We start from the raw sequence: 18,174 nt of genomic DNA on the forward strand, positions 1-18,174 counted from the left end.
AGGGGGCGTGGCTGACACACACACACCCCTTTGATTCTTGATCAAATGCCACAAATACACGTTAAAAATTCAAAAAACATGATTTTCATCGGAGGGGGGCTTTAAGAAGGCCATGCATTTCCTTACAGCCCACAGGACGCTGCAGGCCTCCGGAGCATCTGTCCGTGCTCCTCTGACCACACCACAAGATGCTGTTTGATGTGGTGCTCGTTTAGACAAGGGTGGAGCTGCTTTAAATGACTTTAGTCTGGTAAAAACCCAGACCACAAACAGAATAAATGGATGAAATTTTAGTCTAAAGCTTTTATGTGTTACCAGTCTTTTATGTGTGTTTTACGTGTTGGTGGATGATGAACAGAAGCTGAAGAATTTCTTCACAGATGTTATGAGCTGTTGTCCAAAGTAGTGGCTTGTTGGTGCACTTCACTTTCTTCCGTCTGTTTTATTTAGCACAAAAAGGTTCATTATCACTCTTTACTGACTCTTTAAGCTAAAGTATAATGAATATGCAAACAAAATTGTCTTCTCACCCAAGCTTGAGTCCTCTACCAGAGGCCTGGGAGCTGCAGGGTCTTTGATGGACTTCTCTGGACTAAGATGTCTGAGATTTTTGTAGGGATCTGCTGGAGCCACTCTTCCAGTTTGGGAGTTAAAGACCCACTCTGATCAATTATGTGTTTTTAACATGTTCTTGTGGCATTTTTTATGATGACAGAGGACATATTTAAAACAGCAACCTCAAAAGTTCATTTCCGAGTATGTCTTCATTCAAATTGTTATGAATTAGGAGCAAAATACTCTTTGTAAAAGAGCGTATTTGTGGGCGGGCCACAGGCTCCCTGCTCCACTCCATTCCGATGCATCCACAGGGAATGCTTTGAAATCATAAGAAGATCAAGTGGGACTTAAATGTTCTAAAATTCCATGTCACATCCAGTTCTTCCTCGAGTTCCTGCCGCTTCTCTAGTCTCTCGCGTTCCTTCTACCGGGTGTTGCCCCCACCTGTTACCACATTCGCCACCAGGGCTTTCCTCTGTTACACACATACAAGACAACCTGATACTAGACACTAGTAAACATCTTTGGTATTTTTCTTTAAAATAAGCCCAAGAAACTTTATTTGGTCTCTTTTTTTTTAGCATAATAATCTTAAAGTGTTATTATAATTGGCATGAAGGATGCATTTCTTTGAAAAACATTCATAGTTAAGTCAGCACAAATCCAGAAATGGGTCTTAGTTTGATATGTTTTAAAGCAGGGGTCCCCTGTAAGGTCCCCAATTTTTTTCTGTAAGGGACACATAACTGTTTTCTTCTCTGATGGGCGGCCGAGGTCGGATTGAAGGCTAACAGAAAAAATGTAACAATCGCAGCCTACACGTAAACATTTATGGTTTTTCAGAAAGCCACACAGACACATTTTAAATAATTCATTAATTTAATCTTCACAGAAAAAAATAATACTAAAACATTTAAAAAAGAAAACCAACAAATAATCTATCCTCTCCCGTCATAGTTCAGACTGCAGAAAAGTGGAATAAAAAGTCTTGATCGGTCAGATTGAGGAAAAAAAAGTTGAGTCTCTGATGGTGTTTGGGGAGCTGTAATTTTAGGGACCCCTGTTTTAAAGTAATAATAGTTTTAATCCAAAGGATAAGAATATTTTTTTATTGGTTGAGTTTTAGCTAATTTTGTTTGTTGTTTCTTTGTTTTTCAGTGTGAGGTTATTTCAGAGGCTGTGATGGTGGGTTTAGATTATGAACAGAGGAAAATCAGCAACTTTATCCTCATGTGTTTGCATTTAGATGAGTGTTCTATAGAATTATTAAATAAATCACATTCTATTTCTTGTTATTATGGTCTGCTTTTTGGTCTGACTTTTATTTTCAGTTTTATTTTGTGTTGCTAACAGATCCAGATGTCTAATTTTTTGCTATTCAACCCAATCTCACTTTAATAATTTACATACATTTAATACGTATGCTTTTTCTAAATGTCTTATGCACATAATTTGCTCCTTGCTTATGTAACTTTTGACAAGTCATTATCATTGACATTCTAACTGAATTAGTTTTTGGTTTCATAACCACCACCGTTACCACTTTTCTGTCTCTGTTACTTTCAATAACAAGTGATTCAGCTACAGTTAACCATGTTATTAAAGGATATTTTACATATTAAAAAAATCTAAATTTGTCAACTTTAAAGCAGATACTGTTTTAATTATTGAATCAAATAATACATAATCAGAAATTAAAACTTAATTTTACTCTGAAAAACGTCTTAACCAATCATGACCAGGAGCATCATGGGATCTGTAGTACAAACCAATCAGGTGCTAATGAGCCAAAGAGAAATAAAAATGAGCTCCATGTGATCATTCCACACAATGACGGAGAACAACTGCAGTCAATGAAGCAGCTATTATGAGAAAGCAACAAGCTGCCCTGAGAGGTAATGATGCCATTGAGTCGGTTCCCTGCTAAACAGGTCGACTGCCTTAAGCTGGAGAGGCCGAGATGTTGCCGATATTCATTCTCAAGCCGACAGTCGAGCACAGAGGAGGAACTGTGTAAAGATGTGGTTGAGTTTAGTCCCTGCCTTCGTCATGTGATTTCACCAAAGCATTTTCACACACAACACAACAACTGTGATTATTTTGTAACTCCAAACCGCGGGTGTTTCTGCAAACACTCTGCTGCTGTCTGTCACTGTACGCACTGTCTTTCCTAGGCGTTCAGTTCGACCTGAAACCTAAGTCTGTGAATTTTAAAAATAGAGGTGGGAATCTTGAGGCACCTCAAGATTTGATTCAATTATGATCAATGCATCCCAGAACGGCATTTTTAAAGAAATGTTTCTGTTTACAATGAGATATTAGACTTAGTTAACTAATTTTCTCCACCAAAGTCCATTTTTAAGTAAAGACTAATCAGTAAACTTGTTTAACTTGAAGTGAGAACATAAAAATTCTAACATCAAAAATACATATTTTTTTTATCTTTCACAGCATCAAAAGGGAAAAACTTTCCCTAAACTCAACAACCTTAAATATAGTATATAAGATATAGAAGACCAGCTTTAATGATACGCTCTTCAACTCACGTCAAACAAAATCAATAGTGTCTAGCGAGCCACACATTGGGATTTTGCTAATTTGTTGTTCTCCCTATTTGATATTTAATCTTGGTGGGACATAACTTACACACCGCCTGACTTTTACCCGACTGACCCTCCACACAATGTAAGCCACAATGCTTCCAAACGGTCGGATGATCAGATCTGGAAGGTCGGCCATGTTTGTGTGCTCTTCGAAAACGACAGTGAAAAACGCTTCACGTTTAGTTCCGCTTGTTACTTTTACTGAAATTCATTTACGTTTTTCAATTATTTGAAATAATAAAACGATTCAGAATTGTTTTTGGATCATAATTGATGCATCTAACAATTCGATTTTTTTCCCCACCACTATTTAATGCTCATTAATCGAGTAAAAAGCTGAGAATTTTATCAACCTAAATGCAAACGTACGACGAAGGACTAGGGCCACCAAAAAAAAACAAAACATGAAATCTACAAGAATAAAGTTGTAAAATTATAAGAAAAACTTAATTTAATAAGGAGAAAACCCCACTTCTTCAAAAATATAGTTAGGTGTATAAGCCTCCATCATGGCAAATGGGAATCTATGTGCTTCAATACCTTTGGAACTCTTCATCTATACTGCAGACGGCATAAACCTCTGGAAATGTACTCCTTTCAGGCCAAGAATTTTCTCCTGAAGAATTTTCCTGCACATTCTTTTCACTGTCCTTACAGCAAACTTGTGATAAAACAATGAGGATTCTCTGAAAGATTTAGTATTTCCTAAAAAACACAACAGACCAATGGTTCTTTTTCCATTGTTGCTTATATTTTCTCAGTAAACTGAATTTTGCTTTAACCTAGTAAATTCTCCACTTATAACTTATGAAATGATTAATTATATTGCAAAATATTGGCTCTTTTACTCGTAATTCTACAAGTTTATTCTTATAAAATAACGACTTAATTCTTGTAAATGTATTATTATTTAATACTCCGTCGTACAAATACCCACCAAGATTTGTTTTTTGTGTGTATTTATTTGTGATTGGAATCATGCTTCAGTGAGCTGTCGGTTTTAAACCTTTAACTGAAGATTTTTAAGAAGTAACAGAAGCGAGGACGTAGCCAAAGTTTCATAACTTTATTTATCAGCTGCATCTGTAAGTTTGATGTGGATTTGCTGAGTCTTGGAGAAAACCCACTGCTTGGATTGTTTTGTTGTCATCCACATCTTCTCATTTGGAATTTTAATCCCACATCAGAAACCACAGAAATGTCCTGCATTGTTTCCACAAGCATCTAATCTTGTACAAAACAAAATAAATATCAAATCTTTCTGCTCTTTTCCCCGGTCACAGTGCTATCGTAACTCTTGTTTAAGTTCTTTGGGAGTAAATTATGTATGCTTTCATACGTCTCCTCTGCTTTTGTGTTGAGGCAAACGGCTCATAAACGGTGCTGTTTGAGAGACACGCCTCGGGTTTGGTTTCAAGGAGAAGTTTGTTTGTGATGTGCTGTTGGATAAATCAGGATGTGAGCTTGCTGGTGGTTCTGACTGAACTGGAGAAGCACACGGAAAATGATCGCAAGAAGTGCTGGCTCAGCACAGACGTTGGTCAACAGACGATACTTCATGTAATTGACATCGTACACCATCATGTGTACAGACGGCTGAGGGCTGGTGTGCCCCTTTTCCCATCACCCTCCTCTTCTGCGCCCCTCTTTTTCCCTGTTCAAACTCATTGTTTGCTAACTCTATTTCGTAAGAATGCTGATTAGCCTCGTCTGTCCCCGGCCTCAGTTTGGCAAACCCTCGGTCTGCTTCCTCATACCTGCTGAGCGGTCCAGCCAATCAGGACGTCTGGGGATGAACATGTTTGAATATGAATGATTCTGGTCGATGTTTAGAATTCCCTCCGCGGTGTGACATTCTGCTCTTTGGGGAGATTTCCCAGAGTTTGTAAGCGAAGGGGTTTGAGCAACAGTTGGCAGCATCAGCTAGAGCCTTTAGAAAGAGAGCGGCGGCAGCTCTCTGAATAGATATGAGTTAAAAAGAAGAAAAATCTGATAAAAGTCAGTGTTATTTGGCAGCCTGCATGGAGAGGGATTGCGCAGTGGATGGAACTCGTCTGAACGAGTCGAGTTTAGACAGAAGATAATTTTAGTTACAGACAGCTGAGTATCTCTATCAAAATAAAGAATGCAACAACTGTGACTGCATCCACTCTCTAAACATTTTTTGAGACGGATATAGCTTTAAACTTTTAATTTTTGCACAAAAAAACAGATAAAAATACATTTTATTATTATTTATCATTGTCAATTTGACAAAAAAACAAAATTAGATGTAAAATGTAGCAAATTGTTGTTTATGGATTAAAAATTCAATAAAAATTATTTCTCTTTTCAAATATTGGGGCGTATCTGTGCTCTGATCAGCTACTGTACCTAATTAGTTCTGCAACTGCTTTGAAAAATACAATGTGGCCCCTTTTTAACATGCACTGAGTCAACTTCCTTTGCTGTGTCCTTTTGTTGGGTCTGCGTTTGTATCTGTAACCATGTGAACACGAGCATCATTGCGGAAAAAAGGCAGCCATTCTGCAACCGTATCAATGCAGTAATCAGGGGCCTTCGGTGAGGCTGGGTGGCTGGTTTCTGGCACCTCAGGCAGAGTCTGAGTTCAGCCGAGTCCTGAAAGAAAAGCCCGCTTCTCTGAGCTTGTCTGAAGAACCTCATTTGTCCCAGTCTTGGGCTTTCTCCTGCACGTTTGCTCACGCATGCGTGTGCATACGTACAAGTAGAGGAGAAGGTAATGAAAGCGAATGGATGTGCGTGTGGAGGGAAAGAGAAAATGAGTTGCAGATGCAGACTTCCTAACCACACAGACACACAACCTCATCCCTTTTGCAGTTTCATCTGTTCTCTAAAGCAAAACCCTTAACCCCCTTTAGTATTCAGTCCCCGTGGAGATTTGTTGCTAAAATCGTTAGCAGAGAGGTGTAAGTAAACCCAACCAGGATGTAGCTAACAGAATGACTTCCTTATAAGGTTTCAGAGCCGACAGTTTACAGTGAAACTTTCAAACGTCATTAGAAAGCTGCAACGAATTTGTTTTAAGTGAGTCTGTTCAAATAACCACAAGCTTTTAGTCAAGTCATATATTTTTATGTTTTCAACTCTTGCATTGAAAGTTTAAAAAATGACCGTTTGTAGATGTTATGAGGAAAAACATCTGCATGTTGCGATAATTTTTACAGGTTGTGGTTCAACTTTATGCTCATTTTCTTTTGTCTCTTTCAGGCCTTTGGCAACGCCAAGACGGCTCACAACAACAACTCCAGCCGCTTCGGTAAATTCATCCAGGTGAACTATCTGGAGAGCGGAGTGGTCCGAGGGTAAGTCATCATTTGCAGTCACAAGTTTGCATTCTAATTGGTTTAGTGACATTTAAAGGGGCCCTGCATCCTGTCATTAGGATCTGCTTGCTGTACAGTCATGAATGTTTCATGTCTTCCTCTTCACTCTTTTTATGGCAGGTCACATGGCTCTCTGCTCATGCATAGCTCTAACAGGGAGTGAAACTATTAACCACTAATGTTTTCTTCCTTTTTCTCAGCAACTCAGACTAGTTAGGAGCTGCTTTAAAGTCTGCTCCGCCAGGTCACTTCCCTGTTTCCTCTTAAAGAGAGAGGAACAATGTGTTTGCTCAAACAAAACGATGATCTTTGAGCTAATGAGGAAAGAAGCGTCTGCTGGGGAGAACATTAAAGACCAACGCGATGAAGATTGTTTGGTGTTTTTACAAGTTCTTGCTGCATTTTTTGGAGGACATTAATTTGGGGCGTGTTTTGGCAAGAGCCTGGTGATACAATTCGTATCTCCATATGTGTCTCACAATACGATACATATCGCGATATATCCCAAGAATCTACCAGAACAATTTTTCACTTTTTTTGTATGACTTAGAATAAAACTCTACCTGAATACGATTTGAAAAATAAATACAGAAAAATACAATTTTAAGCTTAATTTTCTTCATCATCAGAAAAAGGCCACAACAACATGTAAAAAAAAACACTAAAACCTGATTTTTATCTGAGTGGGTCTTGAAGCTTGTATGCGACCAATCTCCCATCCTCTTAATGTTTTCATTTCTCAGCTTTAATCTCATTAGAGAGAGCGTGTGCAGTCTGATTATTTCTGGTTGGTACCTGGTCTTAGCTACACTTTTACCTAACCTCTTGTTTTTGCTTAAAAAATCAAACTTGTGAGTAAATAAAATGCAGATAGTTGTTAACGTATAGTGTCAATGCATGCTATAATATAGTACTGTCCTTAGAGGACTTCCTCCAGCTCTGTTCTGTCGGCGTAACAAAGGCTGCTTGTGTTTGTCCGTCTGCAGCAGCAGCTTCTGTCAGTGAATTAAGATGAACAAAGACGACACTGCTGTTCTGTTGTCCTCCTCAAATATTGTCACATGCTGCAGAAGTCCGTCTTTGGCTTTGATTATAAACAGCTTTTGCTTGAGATCACAAGGCTTTGAAAACGATTTGTTTTTTTCATCATTTTAATTGAGCTTTTTTGCAGATTTAATGGGATCCTGTTCTGTAAACATACATAAGACCAATTTTAGGACTGAAATCTTAAACTTAAATCTATATATTTCATGTCCTGTTTTTGCAAGTGTTACAGGGATTGTTATGGAATGTATTTTAGGTGATCTCATATCATTTCAAAGCCTTTCACACAGCTGACACATGCCAGAGATGACTGACTGGTTTTAGACTCTGACGCTGCAGGTTCACTTTCATTTCTAGTCATCTACTCGATCTGCTTCACTCTTTTTCTCATTACGAATCCATATTATCACTGAGGGTTTGAGCTTTCCATCTTCATGTGAAGATTACGACTTGTGTGAAGTTCTATATTTGTAGCTGTGGCTCCACATTTAACACGTTGCTCCGAAATTGCACTGAGTTTAAACCAGCAGCTGCATGTGTGAAGTTACTATTATAGTTGAAGCTGCTGCGCTTCTCACAGCTTGGCTTTAATCAGAACACATCACAAAGGCTGGTAACAGTTTTGCTTTAGCAGTGCATGCTTGAGAAGTCAGACTCATAAAATCTGATTTATTCTCGTTTCTGGTAAATTCATATCACAACTGATATGAAAATGAAGATTTGGTTTCTTTGGAAGTGGATTTCGGTGAATGACCTGAGATGTGCTTCAGTGAACATCTGACCACATGTGGACGTTTTGCTCTCTAAAGCGGTTTCTGTCCATCCTTTCTTCCCCTCCCGTTCCTCTCGTCATTTCTTATAACCAGCCATCTTTCACCCGGTCACACACTTGCTCAAAGTGACACGACCGCCACTGATTCATCCAAATGATTCTTTTCCTTTTCTCTGTCTTTCAGGGCTGTGGTGGAGAAGTACCTCCTGGAGAAGTCTCGCCTGGTCTCCAGAGAGAAGAACGAGAGGTGAGAGGAGGGAGGCTTGACCTTTCACCCTCACTGAGCCTGATGAACACAAGGAGCTTCCCTCAGGAGTCTGGGATTTTCACATATGAGGCTCTAGACTTCCATACACACAAGAAAGGCTCTAAATCAGCAGCAGATAATCTATTTTATAAAAAACGTCAATAAATGGGAGGTGTTTTACGGTAGCGGCTGTATTACTGTGCTGAGAGACAGAACAGGAACAGGTTATGACTTCACCGTCTGACAGGTCTGGGAGGCTGCCTCCTTTGTTTTCTTTTTGCTCCTTTTTCACAATATGCAAAATGTTGTTTTAACATCAGTCACTTGGAGACTAGACCACAAGTCTGCAGCTACTCGGATGACTGATCTGCAAAAAAATACTGAAGTCTTTGGTAAAAGGAAAGACAGAAATGATGTTTGACCAGATCATCCATTGTTGTTTCATTTTCTAAGTCAGTTTAGCAGACATTTTAGCATTATGCCAGCTTTTTTTTTTTTTTTTTTGCTAATTTATATGTTTCCGTTTTTTCTTAATTTGAGCTTAATTTGAGTTCAGCTAACATTTTTGCATTATGCTAGCTGTTTTCTTTTTTTGCTAATTTAGACGTTTCCATTTTTGGCTTGATTTTGAGTTTAGCTAACCTATTAGCAATATGCTAGCTGGGTTTTTTTTTTTTTTGCTAATTTAAACATGCTTCCAGTTTTTGCTTAATTTTGAGTTTAGCTAACATTTTAGCATTATGCTAGCTGTTTCCTTTTATTTGCTAATTTAGACGTTTCAATTTTTTTGCTTCATTTTGAGTTTAGCATTATGCTAGCCGTTTTTGGCTAATTTAGACATCTTTTCAGTATTTTGGTTAATATGGCAGTTGGCTAATATTTTAGCAAGCTTTCAACTTTGGTGTCTTTAGCGGTTACCTTCAGTTTACAGCGATCACACTTGCATTATCGCTGGTAATGCTATATTTATAGTTCAATTAGCGACTGCCGTGTAGATAAATAGTTTTAAGTCGGCAAAAGCAGTAAAGCTTGTTAGTTTCTGACTAAAGTCCTCCCTCTGGTTTGTAGAAATCGTCTCTTCCCTGCAGGAGTTTGTCCTCATAATCATCTGACCTCCTCACCAGCCAGACAGCGAGACTGCTGTTGTTTGTCAGTGATAGCTGGAAACTCATTAATCCTGTGTGCTTTTCCAGCAGAGCTAAGCACACAGAGAATATTGAAATGATGAAGTCCTAGAATCTATTTTTCCTTGTATTGCCTTTTATAGCATGTTTATTTTCAGTTTATGACCAAAACTTCCCCTTATGTGTTATTAGAAGAAACGGACTCCTAAAGTTGCTGATAACCTCCTTGTTGGATTTAATAATCAAATGCTGCTCATTTATTGTTTCCCTTTTGTAAAAGGAGGTTAAAGTCTCACCTTTTGTAAAATCCTCCCCAGTGGTCTTTTAATTAAGATTATGCTGTTTTTAGGCTAAATCAAAAAACTGATCATTTTTTTTGGACTAAGTTTATGCAGTAGTTCATCAGAATTTCACCTCTGAGTTGGCGCCGAAGTAATCCTCTGCTGGTAACTCATCATCTTTTTGTTTACACTCTCTCCGGCGAGCTCACAGCACCCTAAAACGCCAAGCTAACATTACCGGTGCAACAAAAATGGCCAGCATTATCTGAGCTATCCAGCCGGACAGTTTTGAGCCAGATGCCGCTAGCTCAGACAAGGAAGATGAAGATCTATTTGTCTACAAGTGCATTAGAATTGTAGTGGAGCAGGGAGACTTTAGCCCACCCATGGCAGTTACTGCATCCCAAACCTGAGCTTTTTCAAACAGCTGGTTTTTATCTGCCACTAATCCATGAATAATACATAAAGAAATACAAGCGCAGTTTATTTTATATTTTTTTTAAATATTTATCCTTCTACAATATGTACATGGATGCTAGGCTATAGAGCTGTTCTAAACTCAAGAACCTGTTAAAAACACGATTTCCATTGGAGTTTTTAAATCTGTGTGCAGGAAGCTTCTTACAGTTTTATAAGTTGCTTGAATTACGCACCGAGTGTTACAAGTGTTTCATTGTTTTCCAGGAACTACCACGTGTTTTATTACCTGCTGTTGGGCGCTTCAGAGGAAGAAAGGAAAGAATTCAAATTGCTGCCACCTGAAGAATATTTCTACCTCAAGCAGGTACAATGTTAAGTCCAAATCACTGAAGCATCTTAGATCATCTCTTTAACTTCTTTTATCCTAAAGCTTCTTGTCAGTGAACTTCGACCTGATGGGCTGTGTAAATTTGGCCTCATAGGTCGCCCTGCAGCTGATTTGGAGTGGCACTTGTATTCAGGCTGCCAGGCCTCTGAATAAGCTGCTGTATAGTCCCTCGGCTTACTTCTCTCCATGTGGACTGCATGCTAATAAGGCGCTCTTTGTTTGCTCGCCTCTTTTGATTCCCCCAGTTTCTCAGCCTGTTTTTTTTATTTGTTCCTTTTCTTTACCTGTTTGGTAAATGTTGGCTTTTATTTTGATAAGCTTCTTTAAAAAGTGCCACTCTCTCATCTCTTTCAGGAAAACTTTAAGATCGAGGATGAGGAAGATTTGCGTCATGATTTCGAGCGGCTGCAGCAGGCGATGGAGATGGTTGGCTTCCTTCCAGCCACCAAGAAACAGTGAGTGAATCCATTCAAACGTTGGAACAGCCCCTCTGGTCGTTCAAGCACATGTTAACATCCTGAAGGGGTTTATAGTAATATTTCAAATTACACATTATTCAGATGATCCCTGTATTCAATATTAAATAAGACGTTCATTGGAGATGTTTGTCTTTTACTGTGTTTCAGGATCTTTTTGGTTCTTTCTGCCATCCTCTATCTGGGTAACGTGACGTACCAGAGGAAGTCAAACGGCAGAGATGAGGGTTTGGAGGTGGGGCCACCAGAGGTCCTGGCGACCCTGTCTGACCTCCTAAAGGTAACTCCTGAACTGGCTCTTCTGCCATGATGTAGTTTGGGATCAGCAGCATTCATCTGTTTGTTCTCACAGGTTAAAGAGGAGCTGCTGGTTGAAGCGCTGACGAAGAGGAAAACGGTGACGGTCAACGACAAGCTCATCCTGTCCTACAGCCAGTCTGAGGTGGGCTTCTTACTAGAGGTGTCAAATTATCGTGGAGCATCCGCCAAAGTTGTTCTGGAACTCATTTGTTGCCACATCATGGAAAACATGGATGATGCTGAGCGAGTAGCTTGGGTTTATATGTTTTGGAGACTTCTACAGAGGCCCCAGTAAGCACATCACCATGTCTGGGTTCACCAGATCTATCAGAGTCTCTTGGGATGCGGCGTACTTCCTGCAGTGATAGCTGCACCTGAGGGCCGTTTTAAACGTAACTTCCGTCTGTCTGTGGCTCAGTTTGAACATAAACGGTTGACAAAAAATGGTTAACAAAACTTTGTCATCATAAAATAATTCTGTACTCAGAGGACTGATCATGTGGGACAATAAACTGTACAATAAGGAAGACTAACATTTAAAGTAGTTTGTGATCAATAGTTTTTGGATTACTCAGCTCCTGATGTTTTGTTCTCGTTTTTTTTTTTTTTTTTTGGTCTTAAGATGATGTCAGAGTAAATAATACATTAATTTATTATAAGTCATATATTTTCATCATCATTTGCTCATTCCTGCTTTAACTTTCTTTAAATGTTCAGTATGTTTTTGATTCCATTCCATTTGCTGGTCCATGCTAACACTGGATGAAGCCACGTTCATTCATCTCTGTGTCCCACCAGGCCATAACCGCCAGAGACTCCATGGCCAAATCCCTGTACAGTGCCTTGTTTGACTGGATCGTCCTGCGCATTAACCATGCATTACTCAACAAAAAAGACATGGAGGAGTCTGTTCCAGTAAGACATTTGACTCACTCACCAGCACAGAAGCCCGGAGCATGTCCATAAACACTGTTCTGCTTTCCAGTGCTTGTCAATCGGCGTCCTGGACATTTTTGGCTTTGAGGACTTCCCCAACAACAGCTTTGAGCAGTTCTGCATCAACTATGCAAATGAGCAGCTGCAGTATTACTTCAACAACCATATCTTCACCCTGGAACAGGTGAGAGGCTACATCATTGGGCTCTTTGAAATAAAAATCTTTGCTTTTTTAGTTTATATAATTACTGAAAAAAATCCCCTTTAAAAAATTTTAGTGCATGAAAGTTGATCAAATCAACGAGTACATAGCACACTTTCAGTACTTTCATCAATGACGGCGCTGCTTCTGATCGTAGGAGGAGTACCAAGCGGAGGGAATCACTTGGCACAACATCCACTACACCGACAACGTCGGCTGCATCCATCTCATCAGCAAGAAGCCCACAGGCTTGTTTTACCTACTCGATGAGGAGAGCAAGTGAGGACACGCGCTCGTTCAGTCATCCACACTCCGTGGACAGAATGATGCAATTGTTTATTCAGATTTCAGCGTTTAAGTCCTTTCCTCCTTCCTTATCACTCTGCAGCTTCCCGCATGCCACAGACGAGACCCTGTTGGCTAAATTCAAGCAGCAGCACATGGGCAACAAATACTTTGTGCCCACGCAGGTCATGGAGCCCGCCTTCGTCATTCAGCACTTTGCAGGGAAAGTCAAGTATCAGATTAAGGTGAGATCAAGAGGAATCTAAGACTGATTTTAATCAATCAAACAAATTAGGTCTCTTTAAAGTCCCACTCCAACCATAATTTTCTAACATTAAATCGTTCCCAGGGATTTTCTTTTTTTTAATTATGATATATAAAAAATAAAAAAAGCTTTTATCAGTTTTTAAGACATATTTTATGCATATTTATGTAGCTCAGTAGAAATACAATTCTGGGTTGTGGGGGGGACTGTTGGCACAGAGCAAGCCGCCCCCCTCCCCATCACTTAAGAGCTCTGTTTGTGCACTCAAACACGAGCTTATTTCTTCAAGCTAACATTAGCGTCGCAACAATAACGATGAGTAATATTGGATGAATCCACTCGTAAGTTTTTAGCTAGAACGGCACAAGAGTAAACAAATATTATCTCTCACACCACTAAGTGATGGTGGGGAATATAGAAAAAAATCTTTATCACAATTTCAGTATTTTTTTATCATAATAACGATATTTATCGCAATACACCACAGTAAAGTATATTTTAATTTATTTTCTGAAAAAAACAAGTGACAAAGACTATTCAACATTATTTTTTAAAGTAACATCTAACTGAATAGTCACAAATGAGAAACTTTTTTTCTTTTTTTAATCCCTTTTTTTTACATTTAAACAATTTAAAGTCCACAAAAGTTTGAAGTTTCTCACTATAAAAACACATTTTTGCACAAAAGTTCAGCAGTAAAAATCAACAAATAGAAACGATATAAAAGAACTGACATGATACTCTTTCCTTTTGCCTACATGATATGTATCGCGTTCATTTTTAACACGATCAGCATCCCGCTCAGACACTTGCAGCATCTGAGAGCGTGCAGGTACATGAAAGGCAGAGGAGGAAGTGATGAGTTTGTTCGCTAAACAGAAGCAGGGAATACAAAGACGACAACATTAAATGAAAAAAGGAACAAACTGCATTCTCTAGTGCTGCAAGATATGAGAACGAAGACAGTTTTTCAGCAACTCGCTCTATTTTCTGTCTAGTTGTCCACTCTCTGTCTCTCTCTCTCTGTGAAGTTCGGTATTTCTTAACTTCTTCAGTAAATTTAATCATTTTCGGTGTTGAAATATATTTTTCTGGACAGGATTTTCTGCATAGTCGCGTACTCTAATCGCTGAAATAAATGACGCGATTTGCCCTCGATTGCACTCCGGGTGTAACATTTCCGTCGCAGTGACGTCACCAGCAGGTGTAGCATTCTGAAGAGACTGAAGCGATTCTGCTCCGATGGCCGTGCGACCACTCCGACGCGAGCGATTACGTATTAACCAGCCTTAAGCGTGAGGGGGTCAGGAGATTTTCGCATGTTTTAGTAGCTGCATTATTAGTCTGAGCATTTTCTGGCATCTCGTTTTCATCTACTTCTGATTTAAATTAAAAGAATACTTAGAAATGAGTTTTAATTATTTTACATATGTTCTCCATTATAAGAAAAATGCTACATGAGCATGTTAAAAACACAAAAAAGACGATTTTCATTGGAGTGGGTCTTTAGAACACTCTAATTATCTATTTTAAAAGCGTTTCCCAGTTGTTGGTTTTTTTATTATGCAGTTTTTAGCCAAAATCAAAAATCTGCCATTTTCTAAGACATAGTTCCTGCAGAGTGGCAGGAGTTGATTAGAAATTCACCTTGAAGTGGTGGGTAAGACTGTTTACACTCTCTCCCACTAGCTTACAGCCCCTCACAACCCCAGCCCTTACATTACGGGTGCAGCAATATTAGGGTTATCCAGCCGTACAGTTTTGATCCATCTTTTTTTTTTGCTCTGCTCCTGATTCACAACTATTTAAGAAAAGAAATACTCAGAAATGCTATTTTAAGTTAATTTTTTCTCTATATTTGTCCTCCATCATCACTAGATTAAAACCATCAGAAACACAAGTGGATCTTTAACTGTTTCTTCTGTAACCGTCTCTCTGACCTCGCCAGGATTTCCGGGAGAAGAACACAGACCACATGCGTCCAGATATCGTCGCCCTGCTCAGAAGCAGCGACAGCGCCTACGTGCGGCAGCTCATCGGGATGGACCCCGTCGCCATGTTCCGATGGGGCATCTTACGCGCCACCATCAGGGGCATTTCTGCTTTCAACGAGGCCGGACGCTCCTGGGCAGCCAAGACATCCGGTACAGTATTTTTCATTGTGCTTTGTATTCAAGCATTCTTTACAAGTACTCATGAATAAATACATGTTTAAATACGAACGTGAAAAACTGCAGAAGTCATGTGACCTCGCTGGAGACTCCTAAATTTGTGCTCAATATTTCAGGTGTTGTCCGTCCAAAATCTAGGACTCCTCTAAGCGAGCTTCAGCGGTCCAATACCCCGATAGAAAAAATGTACAAGTAAGTAAAGAGTCTTGTTTATTCCAGGAGTCACAATCTACTCTTTGGTGTGTTTGGAGTGTTTGGACTTTGGTGTTTTCTTTTCTGGAGGAAATCTGTCTACTACGGTTCCTGTGCCTTCAGTCAGACCACTGCTGTTGTCTGTGGTTCCTGACTTTACTCACACACAGAAGACAATCATGACATTCTCACAATGATGAGTTTAAATCCTCCTCTAATACAAAAGCTGCTTCTCCTCCTGTGAGAATCGATCAATGTCTTCCGTTTGAACGTGAAGAAAGTACCAATTTTGTCTGCAAGGAACCTCGTGGAGCCAAATAAGAGCAGGGTTTCTCTCCTGAAGTCTCTTTTTTTGTCTCATCTCCTGTTCTTGAGCTGTTTGCAGAGGCTGTAGTCCCCCCCCCCCTCGACAGTTAATTTCACCTCATCTCAGTTGGGCATCTCCTCTCCACCTCTTGGTGACCCCAGTGTATGCGGTTTTCTCCTTTTCCTCTCCCCTCCACAGACGAGCCTCTTTGCTCGATTTCTACTTTGATCACTCTGAGGAGCGCCCTCTAGAGGCCTTTGAAGACATCTTTGCTAGCTTTGAGAATAAGAAGTAAGTGGTTTTGACTGAAAAAAAGGGGAAAATGAGGACATGAGGCCAAGCAGGAAGGATTATTTTTGTTGTGGATTTAAAAGCATGCTTGTCTTCTAAATAATTTTAAATAACAAAACATTATCAGATTTATAATAAAATAAATCAGTTTAGTTAATCTTTTTATGCCTGCTGCTTTAAATCTGTTGCAGTAAAATGAGGCGTAAAACTTTTCTTTAGCTCATTTTTTGTCAAATGTATTCCTACTTTGAAGTACAAGACATTCTTTTGCAGAAGTGGTCTGAGTGCTCACTCAGATACCCTCAATCAGCTGTGAAGAAAAATAAAAAATATTATTTGGTCAGCTCTATAACTTCAATAAATAAAATTCTTCAGATTCTGTCTCCTGGCAAACTTTAGAGCTTAGTCTTTCCTTCCCTGCTTGACCTCTGTCTTTACGGTCAGTGTCTGTAAGTCTACAGAGGTTCTGCATGGACCATCACTGCAACACTGATGATTAACCTCACCAGAACCAGCTAAAAAAACCTCAAAACAAGGACTCAACATACAAAAACTCCCACTCGTAACAGTCACAGAACCCAGTAACAGTCGCAGCATGGGAAAAAACCAACAAAAACAATCCGACCCGGAGGACGTGAGCTCAGCTCTGCATGGTAACTGTCACAGTGGCAGGCACACATGTGTGCCAGAACCGCCCCTTAATGCCCCCGCGATCTCTCTGTGTGGGTGTCTTCTCTTCAAAGGGTTGTGGCTGCATGGTTGGGTGGTTGAGCGTGTCTTAATGTTTCCTCATTTCACAATCTGGCTGTGGGGGTCACAGATGAGCAGGGCTTAAAACCCAACGTGTGAAAGCTTTCCTGGAGATCAGAACCTCAGCCACCCGGCGGTGTGTGGGTTTCCATTCGGAGGTCTTCTGACAGTCCTGTCGCTCCCTCCTTTTGCTGTCTCCCGCCCCGTTACCGTCTCAACGCTTCCCCGTCCTTCCATATTCACTGTGCTTGTCTGTGTGGGGTGCTTAGAGATATGCATGCAGAGATCATCAGCTCCATTAAGAACTTGCAGCTGGATGGGGAGGACCCTCGCAAGCTGCTGCAGTCCTGGGGTCGCCTCCGCTTCCCACGACACATCCTCCAGTGAGTCTGCAGGCAGAGCTGGCTTCAGCTGATCCGTCCATTCTCTGACAGAACATGCTCTCATTTAGCTTTGGTTTCTAATAAAAAAAAAGAATAAAGAAACCATTTCATATGCTGCTACTTTGCCTTTAGCTTTCCTAGAGCAGAATTAACATCTCACATTGCTCACTCTAAGTCAGGGGTCCCCAAACTTTTTCTTGTGAGGGCGAACATAACTTTTTTCTTCACTGATGTGGGGCCAGGGTCAGTTTGTACGCTGACCCAGTCTGCAGTTCAGTCTGGGAATTATGCTAACAGTGTTTCTGTTAGCAGTTCAGTCTTCAAATGATGCTAACAGAGTTTTTTTGTTAGCAGTTCAGTCTGGGATTAATGCTAACAGTGTTTTTGTTAGCCGCTCAGTCTGCGAATGATGCTAACAGTGTTTTCTGTTAGCATTCAGTCTGCGAATGATGCTAAGACTGTTTTCTATTAGCAAAACAGTGTTTGCTAGCATTGTTAGCAAACAATCTCAAAGCCAGATTGGGAAAAAAAAATCATGTGTCTCTGATATTGTTCAGGGGCCGGGCAAAATGTAGAGGTGGGCCGGATCCGGCCCGCGTGCCGTAGTTTGGGGACCCCTGCTCTAAGTAGACTATCACACTTTTACTTCTATACAGAAAATGTAGAAATTCTTAGAATGTTTTGAGAGCCAAAATCTCTGAGCATCTTTTAGAAAACATGTCTGCCTGCATCCATCCAGCATGTCAGAATTTACACAACACCCAAAAAAGGCAATAAGAAAAAGCATGAAACCAAATATACGTAGAAATTGTTGGCAGTTTGAGAGCATGTTTGT

At 39.9% G+C, this 18,174-nt stretch overlaps 1 protein-coding gene across 7 annotated transcripts in view; it reads left to right on the forward strand.

Annotated features, from left to right (window-relative positions):
* Positions 1-18,174, forward strand: part of LOC112150904 (unconventional myosin-IXb) — a 59,720-nt gene that overhangs the window by 29,140 nt on the left and 12,406 nt on the right. For 4 of the 7 annotated variants that reach the window (XM_024279440.2, XM_024279435.2, XM_024279436.2 and 1 more), the window contains exons 5-18: positions 6,390-6,484; positions 8,506-8,568; positions 10,658-10,757; positions 11,136-11,236; positions 11,408-11,537; positions 11,610-11,699; positions 12,356-12,472; positions 12,543-12,677; positions 12,853-12,974; positions 13,084-13,225; positions 15,194-15,389; positions 15,533-15,608; positions 16,114-16,206; positions 17,226-17,339. In XM_024279440.2, the coding sequence (XP_024135208.1) occupies positions 6,390-6,484; positions 8,506-8,568; positions 10,658-10,757; positions 11,136-11,236; positions 11,408-11,537; positions 11,610-11,699; positions 12,356-12,472; positions 12,543-12,677; positions 12,853-12,974; positions 13,084-13,225; positions 15,194-15,389; positions 15,533-15,608; positions 16,114-16,206; positions 17,226-17,339 (1,574 nt within the window). The remainder of the gene's footprint in view (positions 1-6,389; positions 6,485-8,505; positions 8,569-10,657; positions 10,758-11,135; positions 11,237-11,407; positions 11,538-11,609; positions 11,700-12,355; positions 12,473-12,542; positions 12,678-12,852; positions 12,975-13,083; positions 13,226-15,193; positions 15,390-15,532; positions 15,609-16,113; positions 16,207-17,225; positions 17,340-18,174) is intronic. The other 3 variants (XM_024279438.2, XM_024279437.2, XM_024279439.2) reach the window with 3 other exon arrangements.

Source organism: Oryzias melastigma, linkage group LG4 (genome assembly GCF_002922805.2).
Source record: "Oryzias melastigma strain HK-1 linkage group LG4, ASM292280v2, whole genome shotgun sequence".
In the NCBI taxonomy this organism is placed as follows: Eukaryota; Metazoa; Chordata; class Actinopteri; order Beloniformes; family Adrianichthyidae; genus Oryzias; species Oryzias melastigma.